This window comes from Phaethon aethereus (genome assembly GCF_964289735.1).
Source record: "Phaethon aethereus genome assembly, chromosome: 11".
Classification (NCBI taxonomy): domain Eukaryota; kingdom Metazoa; phylum Chordata; class Aves; order Phaethontiformes; family Phaethontidae; genus Phaethon; species Phaethon aethereus.
The window spans coordinates 12,140,147-12,152,750 of record NC_138587.1 but is presented as its reverse complement, the minus strand read 5'-3'; the positions used below and the strand labels follow the sequence as shown (position 1 = coordinate 12,152,750).

At 40.0% G+C, this 12,604-nt stretch overlaps 1 protein-coding gene across 1 annotated transcript in view; it reads right to left on the bottom strand.

The window, feature by feature from the left end:
* The window catches only part of UROC1 (urocanate hydratase 1), a gene marked incomplete at both ends in the record, with an annotated part of 44,704 nt that overhangs the window by 29,036 nt on the left and 3,064 nt on the right, over positions 1–12,604 (bottom strand). Inside the window, 5 exons of the mRNA XM_082004507.1 lie at positions 716–777; positions 1,451–1,579; positions 4,728–4,787; positions 5,874–5,967; positions 8,686–8,816. Coding sequence (XP_081860633.1) covers positions 716–777; positions 1,451–1,579; positions 4,728–4,787; positions 5,874–5,967; positions 8,686–8,816 — 476 coding nt within the window. The remainder of the gene's footprint in view (positions 1–715; positions 778–1,450; positions 1,580–4,727; positions 4,788–5,873; positions 5,968–8,685; positions 8,817–12,604) is intronic.

Genomic DNA, 12,604 nt, shown 5'->3' with positions numbered 1-12,604 from the left:
TAGGACACAAGGGCACTCCTTTTCACAGTGTTGGCATCTTTATGCCCTTGGGTTTTGGTGGCAGTAGTGCTTCTAAGTCACATAGTCACTTTTGAAATTGTTAGCCCAAAATTGTCCACATTCCTATGAAATTCCCAGGAAAGTGACAATGGACATTCTCTATTCATGCCCTTCCATTTGTTTCATCTTCCTTACCTGTACACACCCAGCTCTCCAGTGGTTTTAATTTATTCTCTCCATGGTACACAACATAATAATAATCCTGTACTCATCAACTAGACAAGCAGTAAAAAAGTAGGTAAATAACAATTTAAAAAAAATACAAAAAATGATAACTTTCTACCTCAGAGCTTTCTCTTAGTATGAAGGAATGTTTCATAACTTGTGTTTTCTGTAGGTTGCAAAACAACCACTGCAACGTGGAACTAGCCAGTGCCATAAGTAGGTTCTTATTAAGGCTTCAGGCAAGTCCCACACATAAACCTAATACTAATTCCTAGCAGACCTCAATTACATCCTTGTATATGTGGCTGAACATAACTCAAGCTTCTAAGTAATTCAACTTAAATGTGCATTAATGCTTTGCAGCACCAGGACTTTATGCAGCACAGTTGAAATCCATCTGCATTAAAAATTTTACCCAGCCACTGCTTGATGTCTGTATTACATTTTAGCTAAGTATTTGATATATTTTAATAGTTAGGTATCTTCTTACATTGTTACTCCCAAAGCAAACATCTTCTCATATTCATCTCTGGTGGAATAGTTGGGAATAACCTAAGAATCAAAAGAAAACCCAGATAACTAAATTAGAGATTTAAGCAGATTTTTTTTTTTTTTCTAACAGCCTACACTTCTCTAACTATGGTCACTGTTTTTCTATGTGTGTGAAAAACAGGAGGAGTAGTTCAGGTGTTTTATTCCATGCATTCTAGTACTAGAAAAAAGATGTCTGGCCTTTCTGGCAGTGTGACTGTCCTGCAAGTTTCAAGGAAAGCAGTTCTCTAGCCACAAAATTAGCCTGCAGAGAGATGGATACCGAATGGCTCAAAAGCCTGGCAATGAACCAATATATACACTCGTCCAGCTTGCCTTCCAAGCAAAGCAGTCCAGGTATCTGAGCATCTGGTTAATAATCATATGTTTGCCTACTGAGGGCTTTTAAATCTTCCAAACTGAGCCTAGAGGAACTGGTGTGGTGAAGATCATGTAAAGCTCAGGCTCAGTCAGAACAGTCTAACAAGGAGGGGGTTGTTCCCTCCATCACTGCAGATAAGCACACTTGAGGTAAGAGTGACAGTACTGGAATAAATGCTGCAGAATTTGAACCCCAGATTCTCCTGTGTGCGGTTGTAAGTTCAGGTAGTAGAAATAATATTTTAATTCAGCAAACACTTGAAAACTAAACAGAAGAGGAGGAAAAAAGAGAAAACAAGATGCTAATACCTACCATGCCATTAGTAATGATTAATCGAGGAGCATACTGATGGCTGGGAAAGAGTCCCAGAGGATGTCCGCTGTACATTACTAGTGTTTGCTCTTCGGTCATCTCTGACAAATAGTGCATTACCAACCAGAACTGCAAGCAAAAGCAAGGAAAGTGAAGGAATCTGTTTCCGTCTTACATGTATGTTTCTTTGTGAAGCAGCTAAACTTTGAATATGAAGGCAGCTATAGAGATAATGAGGTGTATTTGCATATGGAATAACAGCCAAACCTCTCAACACATTCTTGCTTTTAATAAAGTCCATTAAGAGACATCACTCAGCAAGAAACATAAATCATCAACTAGCAACAGTCTGAATAAGTTCCAGAATAATTTCTCCAGTACAAATCCCAGAAATAATTTTTAAAGCCGTTCTAATTTTATCTTGAGGTTAATCATTTGTATCTGGCATTTTTCTGGCAATGCTTCCAAAGCCAAACTGCAAATTTTTCCCTATAAAAGTGATTAAAATACCCATGCATATTGTTGATCCTAACCTGATTTGGATAATTCAGCACCTTCTGGTGCTTGTCATCTTTTCAATAAATGGATATTACAATGTACACTTAAAAATGAAATAATTTTTCTTCTCAAAGAAAAAAATTCATCTTTCATTATGGACAGTGAAGGGACCCTTGACACACCTGAAATGCCTCCGTGAGGCACCCAGGAGTATACAAATAAATGCATCTCATCATTGACTGCATTATTCAATAGTTACTCTTGATGTACGTCAAAAAGTAGACTTTGACCATCTAAGCTGACCATAGATTTGACTCACATCCATCATTGTCTATCACAAAGCTCATTATATTCCACAGGACTTTTAGTATGTGACAACTAGGCCTGAAAGGAGCTTTCCCATGCAATATTGGAATTCAACAATAGCTTGAAACTAGAGTTTCTGTGGGGACACAAAGTTCTGAGAAAAAAATGGAACTGCTGATCAAAGAGACAGCAGTATCAGTTGTCATGAGCACTTCACCTCTCTGTGTCTTTGATCTGAATTAAAAATGGTACAGATTTGAAGCCAGTCCCTTCTAACCCAGCTAGCTAATTTCCAAGGCTGCAAGTCAAGTTGAGCAGGAAAGAGTTACTAGAGTTACTGTCTTGCTTTTTACATTTTTTTTTGTACCGTGAAAAATGATGAACAATCAAATTCTGGTCCTAGGACAGAACAGGTACCTAGCTGAACTCTCAACTCTTTAACAGGCTGGGAAAAACATTGTAATAAAACTAGAAGCTGTAAGATAGTTAGATCTTTTTGCATTGAAAGGCATAGCTAATAAGGAGGCGGCAAAAGCCTTTCCTAGCTTAAAGAACAGTCATGTTGTCTGCAGGCTTGGAAAATTAGCTCTGGACATTGTTCTTTCTTTTAAAATTATTCAGAAGAAAGCACAGGTCTGTGTGGATGATAAGCCAGACTGAACCTTCTCACTAGGAACTTTGCAGTGACAAATTTCCAAAAAGCATGTTGTTTTCAAGCCACAAACAGAACAAAATGTTCTATCGTAACTGAATCGTTCATGTGATTCCTACTCTAAGTAAGCAAAAACAAAAAGGTTTTGTTTGTTCTGCTGTGAAACAACTGCAGGTCATAGCTCTGGCTTGGATGAGAACATGAGAAAAGAGAATATTTCTGACTTTGGCAGTGCTTCTACTTCACCTTGCAGCCCAGCATCTGCGTAAGGGATGTCAGTCCAATAAAGGCCACTATATAAACTGCTGGCACTGCTCACAACAGAAATGTTGCAACGCTCATGTAGTTAGTAGGCATTAGTTAACTGGCATTTACTAATTAGTACGCAGAATAAAGAAATGGTGCGCACTGCCACGGTACCTTTCTTTTTAAAGTCAGAACAGTTTTGCCTCAAAAGCTGCCTGAGACTTCTATTTAACTCTCATTTACCAGATTAGGAAACTGAAGCATGAATCTTCTCTCTGCCACAAATGAAAAATCACAGTCAAACTGGGAAGAAAACTCAGGTCTCTGGTCCATGCTACAGTGAGGAGTCCATTCCTCTCCCTTAACCAGGAACTTTTACACATTAGTTTTGCTTGGATTTTTTTAATAAGCAAGAGGCCAGATTCAGGTAAAGCCACAAGGTACATACACGATCCTTTCCGACAGAAGTTGGCTCCTTAAGTCAGCTTTCACTACAGAACCAGAAATCAAGACCTTCCCAGCCTTCAGGAGTGATGCTGCCCTTCAGGGTGATGTAGCTTTCTACCTGTGCCTTACCTGTTCTGCACTGCAAAACTCAATGCCACATCTCCACCCGTCCCCACCCTGTGGCCTTGGGGCACACCAGAGGCTGCAGGGATTATGTGCTTTTGGCATTCACAATAACCACAGTTGTGCCTACCCAGAGACACTCAGAACGGTTGTTCATTAAATGTTCCTCCTGCCACCACACACCGCCAGAGCATTCAGAGCCAGAGCATTTTTTTTTTCTTGAGAGAATAAACCGAGCTCATACAAAACATAAGTCTAAATATGTTGCTGACGCCAAAGATCTCCTGAAAATGTTTCCCACATGCATTTTGCCATACTTGGATTAAAGCAAGTGTATTTATTGCCATTTTTTGGTAGAGAATGAGAACAGAGATTATACAACCACACCTTAAACATCCCAGCTCTGATTTTAGACAGGTGTTTACCCACCTGCCATTATTCTCAGAAGATCAGAGATAATGTTGGTAGGCCTGAGAGTAAAGTGCACTACAATCTGGCCGGGTAGCATGTAAATATTTACAACTAATCTGATTTGGGGGAAAAAAAACCCCAAACTCAGGATTGCACTTTCTTTAACCAAAGCCTTTTTTTTATTCCACTACTTGTGAAAAATGTTGCTTAAGTACCAGAAACAAGCAAGCAAAAAATACATTATTTTGTTTCCTAGAATTCATTTTGACTCTAAAATTATTTGCACAAAATACAGGCACATACAAATGCATCAGAAAAGACAAAGAACTGGTCTTTACATCATCATACACAGCTTGGTATGTTTATGGCATTATGTTTAGTATTTCTATTGGGCTGTCTGTGCTCTCCTTACTAAATAAAGCTCTCCCCATCTATGCAGTTCTTAACTGAGCATTCCTCTATCCAGACAGGATGTTTTGGAGTATTTTGAGACAACAACTGCCAAGAATTATCACAAACTGCCTAAACAGAATGTGCATGGGGGAGGGTGAAACTGGTTTTGCGAAACAAGTTGCAAAAGCAGCAATGTCCTACCTGCGCCCAGTTGCTGAAGACCTGACCATTTCCTCCATAAGTGACAAGCTCCTGGGGAAACTGGAAAAGGCAATTTAACAATAATAAGGGAAGCACTTTTCTGAAATGAGCTATTTTTTCTATCTCAGTAATAAAACTTTTCTAGAGTTTATTGCATCAACATCTCTAGATTCTTGAAATCAGAAAATACTGTCATAAAAGTAATAATTTAACAAAAAAATTCTTTCTCCAAATGAGGTGTTTGTTATTGTTACAATGGTATTTTGGGTGCAGAATGCTACAAAACTATTCCTTGGTTGCATTTTCTATATCAGACTGACATCCCAGTAAACTCCCTTAAAGAGGGACTGAGTGAGCTTATAGCTTGGTTGCCACTGGCACTTGCAGCTGGAAGAGACTATGACTGGTGGGGCATAGTTGCATGGCCCCTCCCCTGCCATTTGCAAAAAGAGGCATTACACTGGGTAGTGCTCAGAAGGATGGACTTTGGTCCTGTAATGCTCTAGTCAATGAGCTTGCAGAGGTACAGGAAATATCAGCACTAGTGTTTCGAAATAAGTTGTAGAATCAATGTACTAAGAGCTGAGCTCCACTGGTCTCACAAACAGCAACCAAGCTCCTGTATATAGTGGGAGCTGGAGTGAGCTTTGCTGGTGTTACAGGAGGCCTCAGAGGTCTGTGTCGGGACCAAGACCCACTGTGCAGAATTAAGAACTGCACACAGCAGGAAATTAAAGAACTTAATACAAAAGATCCCAAACCTCAGGAATCAAAACATTAACCACAGGAAAAGCACAGAATCACCCTTAGTCCCTTGCAGGCTTAGCCTCACAGAAATGGACATTCTATCACGTCACCCCGTAGGGAGGCTGCCTTGGCACTACTGAAACTGGCCCGTGTAGCCTACACAGAGCAGCCAGCTCCACATGTACAGGGACTGGCAGCTACCTTGGGGCACAGAACCAGCAAAAGGCCTATGAACAACTAAAATCCTACTCAATCCATGGAAGAAGGACCATCTGCACGAGGATTAATTTCACCTATATGCCTAAATTCTTGTTGTCACGTGAGAGCACATGCAGGAAGTAACTTGCAGATCTGCTGCTGCCCTGTGAAACTTGCTTCCTTACTTTCACTGTACCTTACCTGAGCCACTGAGGGATCCAGATTATTCATTATCATCAACATAATGGCAGCAGCTGATTTGGTCTTGCAAGGGTATTCTTCTATGGGGTACGCTCTGAAATGGCAGTCACAAAAATTTAGGAGAGACACCAACTCACAAGGGCAACCACAACAACATACGTCACAGAAATATTCCTGTGTGCCAACACATTTGTTTGAGGTGCAGGTTTTTATTCAGGAGGGAAGGAGAAAAAAAAAAAACATCAAGAAAGTGCAGCTCTGAAATGACGTACATACCTTAACAGGCAAATCAGGTTTTAACTGTTATCAGAACTAAGCAAAGAAAAAAATTGTATTCAGCTTATCATTTACTAAATCAGCTAATCGCAATTGGTTATAAATATGGTGGCCAAGAGCTCTCATTGCTTTTGAACTGGATTATTTTTGGGATGCTGGAACTGGCCTCTGTAACACAGTTGCCAGGGCAAGCAGCTAAGCCCTGCAATGCTGACGAAAACAGGAAAACAGCATCAGTGGAAGATGCCTTCACACTCATCAGCCCTTGTTAATTAAGATCCTATCTAAGAAAAAACACGCAGCTTGAATTTCAGTCCCAAAGAAGCACTCAAAACCTGAATTATGTAGGAGAAATATGGGCTTTTTTACTAAGACACATTTCACCCAGGAAGTTGAGAGGTGAGGTATGGGAAACCCTTACAAAGGTATTCCGAGTCAGGTTCCCTAGCACTGGTGTGGTTCAAGGCCAACTGCTGCGATCATCTCACTTATCTTCTCCTCCACCATCTGTTTGTCATATCAAATTGCTCTAAAACTTCTAGTCCTAGATTTATACTTTAGCTTTTCCTGGCAGGGACAGTACCTTTAATGTGTTTACACAGGTCTTAGTACAATTGTGCTGAAGCCTCTAACATACAATACCAGAAGGAAGTATAACCATTGATCAAGAATTTTGCTCTTTCCTTTTCTGTAAGCAACACCACCATTACGGATGCTGGAAATTCCTAAAAGTAGATAGGATCATTTGGCATGGTTTCTAAATGATCTTCCTTTCATTGGACATAGATCTTCAGTGGCTGGACACTTGCTTTGTACAGGGAAGACAGTTACACTGAAAAGGTTAGGCTAAAGAATGCCAACTACAAAAAAATTGTACATCTGCTGACTGGCTCATGAGCCAAGATCTGGAATGTATATTCTACAGATTAAGCAAATGGGCTCCTCCCATGATCATATGCACTTTATCCTAGCTTTTTACATCAGGATACTACAACAAATGCCTTGTAGTCATTGCCAAACCACAAGGGAAAGCATCTGAGTTTTTCCACAATATTTTTTTTATTAGTGTTTTCTGGTTTTCTAAGCTTGATGTGATAAAATAACAGGATCTCTGTGAAATGATACTAATTCATCAAGAGGAGATATTTCCACGTAATATTGCTCAGAACATAAAAACCCCAAAGTTCAGATATCAGCCAAGTATGCTGGTGTGGGAACATGGCTGTGAAATGGAACAGGACCAAGCTGGACTGTGCTCCCTGGGACATACAGAACAAAAATCAAATACTACCAGACTACAAGAGAACAAAAGGCATTTTCTTAATCTGAGACTATAAGAATCTATTAGAAAGAGCGATCAGTGAAATGGCCACAAAGAAAAAATATTTGAAGCTATCAAAGAGTCACTGATGGAAACAAGCTGGTGGACCGTTTCATCCAAGTCTACTTGGATGGTGCCCTCATCTGTAGTCCAGGACTAGGGTCCTCTGAAGCCCAGCTCTGCCATATCTTTCAGACAGTCTTCCAGTTGTCCTCCCCTTAGCTGAATTCTGCAAGAGCTGATCCCAGACTAGTATGGACAGCACAGAAATATGGATGTCTGTGGAAACCAGAGTGCTTTCTAGTTGCTTGCTTTATTCTGATTTCAGTATAGACATTAGCCAGGCCCCTGCTTGATGCAAAAAGGAATCAATCAGGCTAAAAAAAGCAACTAGCCCCTGGCAGCCCTCTCTAAAATTGTTCTGCTTCACAAACATTAGCCCCATCAGCCCTAGAATTAAGTGACGCTCCAAGATCAACAGGCACAGCATATTACAAACCAGAGTCAGACACAGGTTCCAATGATGTAAAATGTACTGTCTGTCTTTTAAGCCCAGAAAGCCTTCTCTGTGAGACTGGGAAACAACCAGCCACTCATAGCTAGTCTCAAGCCATCCACTTATCTGATCTTACCTCTTCATTCCTTTGAGACTTGACCTGCAGCAGCTGAAGACTACTGCAGGTTTTCTGTCCAGGTTGCAATCAGAGGTCTCTGAGAAATGACTGGCCTCTAGAAATTAAGACTTGCCATGGGGCAGAGCATTTGGGATCTCTGTGTATGGTACAGCTGGCATTACCAAGCACACAAGCTTGCACCATCCCTTCCCTGCATTGAGTGGTGCTGAGCTTGCCAGCACCGAGACTGCACTGGGCCTGCCACAGCTGATCCAGAAGAGCACACACTGTCTCCTTACTAGGCCCATGCGCCTCTCATGAGGACAGAGAAGAAGATGAGAGCTGCAGATGAAGGATCGCTGTTATATGGTTTTAAAGGGCATCCCAAAACATAGTGTCACTCATTGGAAATGAAACCACTGCTAATGGAACACAGATCATCCAATTTATTCAGATGATGCTCTTCATTAATATGTTATGACATGACTTCTACAAGAGGTAAATTAGGACACAGCAATGCTGCTATTTAAAGGCCGGTTCCACAGGTGAAAGCTGGTAAGCAAATGGCAGTCAAATGCAACGTGAACCATCCAGTCCTTACCTCATCTCAATAGCTGGAAAGAATCTGTACATGTAAATATGGCCATACAGCCTGAGTTCTTCAGCAAATTCCAGTGCCAGCTTCTTTTGTATTTCAGGTGGGAAATAACGCAAGGCATTGCGCAAAGCCAGCTGCCAAAAGAAAACCAAGACAGACAAAAATCAAGGTTAAAGAGAAATGGAGGTAAGTGGGTGGCCCTGAACTTTAATCAGACTCATCTGGAAGCCTGCCTAAGCTATTAGAAGGATGATACAATTTAAAAGGCCAAACTCACACCAGGGGAGCTCCATTCTTGCTTTGCTATTGAAGTGTTTCCACCTGCATCTTTTCTTGTAGATTCAATTGCTGTACACAAGCAACCCTCCCTTTTCTACCACGCCCCGCCAAATCTGCATGGAGAGACCTTGGAGGTTTGTTAAGTAGTGCTCAATCCTATCGATATCAGCCATGGACGAATTCCCTCTCACAATGCTAGGGGGCACTGAACTACCAAGGAAAACATTGTTCAGAAATGCTTAGACTGAGACCCTAAACCCCTAGAGACACGGAAGACCCACTGTACTTTCCATTCAAAAAAAGGGATCTTGGATCCAAGTTATGTGACATACTCCCAGATGTAGATATTCTTGAGCTAAGTTTTATTAAAGATTCACTACATTTAGTATCCTAATGTATTGCAGAGGGTGGTGGTTTACATTATTTTATTGATGCTACATGTATCTCTTCCAAATTAGCTAAAGTGATTATTAGGCACTGAATTAAATTCTGCAGATGATACTACGTGGCTTATAATCCCTATTGCCTTCAAAGACATTACCCATGCTTTGCAAATTACAGTATGTCCTTTTGGATGAAAGAAAGCATAAATAAATCACTATCTTTAGTAACAGTGTTAAGTCATGTCTCTGTATTCCATGTTCCATTTGATTAAAACCATAATGAGAATAAAGGTTTTGTAATCTTTAAAAAGCCAATTTCATGCAAAGATGCTAAAAGATCTTGTAAGTTCCCTGACAAATGGTGACACTATCCAAATGACTTTTAGTTGAAGAGATTCTGAAGAGATTCACAAATCATATGGAATTTCATATCTTCATTAGGCTAATTTTTAATGGTTGTGGAAAGGACAGAAATGGATCAAGCTTGCTTCCAAATCCAAAATAACAGTCTACAAAACAACCAGGAAAGCCCAGTTTTGGAGAGGGCTGAGTATAGCAAGGATTCCCCATGTTTGTGACACCTGCCATTGGCACTTCAAAGAACTAGAGAAGCAAGTATTTACTGGAGGAATTGAAGGGGTGGGCTGTAGTACAGGTATCTAAGTATCTAAAGCAAATACATCTAGAATCATCCAGTCTAAATATCATCACCACACATCCTGGTAAAAAAATCTTGAAAAGCTCTGTAAAGCCCTCAACTCAGTAATAAACCTCATCACTCAACATGACTATGGTCTGGCTCTTATGGCTAGTGCTCTCCAGCCCCTTCATCTGAGCATGTTGGTCTGGCATACCTTGGAGCACACTGAAAGAACAGTACCACTAAATCCAAAAATGCCCCATACTAGGAGAGGTTCTTGTTGGCATACTTGCTACTGAACAGGCATACAGGTCAGACCCTTTCAGATCCGTGAAGCTATACTGATTTACAGGGGCTGAGGATCAGACCAGTAAAACCCTACGAATTAGACTTGCCATTCCACACAGAGAATGACAAAGAGGAAAACAAACCTATTTACCAGGTGAGCAAATGCAAATTCCATCTTCAAGTATCACCTTATTCTCCTCCAGTTAGATAAGCATTCATTTTTCAAGGACATGTTATTAATGAACACAGAAATCCCAGTTATATCCACACCATGATAAAATATGTAGGAATTTTCAAAGTCAATCTCAGAAGCAAGCAGCCATCACAGTGGGTTCTAGATCTAAGAAATTTCTAAAGTAAGAATAAAATCACCTACACCCCTTACAACAACAAAGTCAAGAGGAAAACATTGCTACATTTGGCATTTTGGTTGCCTATGAGAATTACAGGGAACTATCAGGATGAGTGTTTTGCTTCCAGTCTGGCAAGGATCATCCAGTCTTTGATCAATATGTTATTTGTATTATAATGAAACTGATGGGCAAATATTTTTCTTCACACTAAAAATACAAGCAAGCAAAATCTGTTTGGGTTTTCAAATAAATTCACTTAGACTGAGCCTCCATCCTATTAATGCTATGCATTAGCAGAAGACTGAGTTTTGAGGAATCAAACATTAATGAAACATGAACTTGGATGTTACATGAAGGGTGGGAAGGGAACCTTGATTGCACAGACAATGGAGATCTTATAAAAGAGGACTAAGACTGTGACTTGTTTAGCTTAACTGAACAAAAGTGACATTTGATTGCTGTCTCACTGCAGGATAAATGTCAAAGCAGGAAGGAGCTTCAAGGAAACACTGGAAGAGGAATAAATAGCTGTGAATTAGCCATAAAAACTGTAGTCTTGAAATTAGAAGAATTTAAATATAAGAGGTTCTGAATCAGTTTCTCAATAGCAGAGCTGAGGTGCTTAAAATTGCTTAGATAGAGCCTGACTGCTTTATGAAAGGGCAATTATCACATGCATTAGGAAGAATTTTGCATATTCATTATTGAGTCATAAAATGAATAACCTGAGAAGGGCACTCAAGGAGCAAATTCAAATAGGCTGATCATCATGCTTTTGCGGAAAGGCAATACACGGTCATTATTCCTTACATTTCATTAAAGCACCATATAAAACATTATTCTAATCTTTAAGTAGGATTTATTTACCTATAACTGAGACATTGCATTTGGAATATTAGACATCATGCATTTGATATTTAGGTGTTCTTCCTGCTCATAACTTCCACTGACAGAAGCTTAAGTTGCATGTGCTCAGCACCTCTGAAGAAACTGGTCCAGAGTTCATTGGTGTCTTAAAAAAGAAGAATTAATTGCACTTATACTCCTGAACCTGAGAGGTTGTTTTAAAAACACTGCTCTGAATTTGCCGATTCAGCTCAGTGCAATGCAAGCATCAGATGCAAAGTCTTCCTCCTAGATCTGCCAGCTGGATCCAACATTTGATTCTTGTGTTTAAGTTCTAGTCACTATTAGGGTGTCGTTTTTTGTATTCACTGGCATTTATACAGTAATACATGATTCTGCTGCTATTTAATCAAGATTCAGACCTCTTAGTGTCAACAAAATGTCAAAAGAACCCATTAAATCCTGCTCCAATCAATCAACTGTAAATATCTTCATCAGGGGATTCTCTTGAGAAAACAAGTATACCAGCCTCTTTGTTAATTGGTGTTTATTGAAGAGCCAGTGCCTCTTCAGAAGGAATGTCATTCATTTCCATTTTCTAACAAGATCATCAGGACTTCCAATTTAAGGATCTTGAAGCACTCAAACACTAAGATTTGCATCTCCCTGTTTGCTGAGGGAAAGGGAAGCATGAAGAGGGGAATTTACTAGCTTAACTCTACAACAGTTTCATTCTTAGTTCAGTGGAGATGTTGCTTGCCTCCCACCAATCTTCTGCCTGATGATATCCAGGCTCAGAATCTTTGGTGGCACTATTCTCTAAACTGCAACTGTAAAAGCGAGATTGTTGTTTAGATCAGCTCAGTTGGGACGCATACATGGCAATTTCAGACCGGCCATTGCTATAAATACCCTATGGGCTGTAAAAATTTAACCTGGTTCTTTATCATCCAGATATTCCAAAACAGAAGTCAACAAGTTGGCCTTTCCAGTCCACACAAACTTTTAGAAGTGGCTGCATTTCTGGATGTGTAAAGCAACCATTAAGATCAAATGTCCTGCTTCTTCTCCAGAAAGTTGAGGAAGAACTTCAGGCACTATGTGACTTCACAGGCTCAGCCCTTTGTAACAGG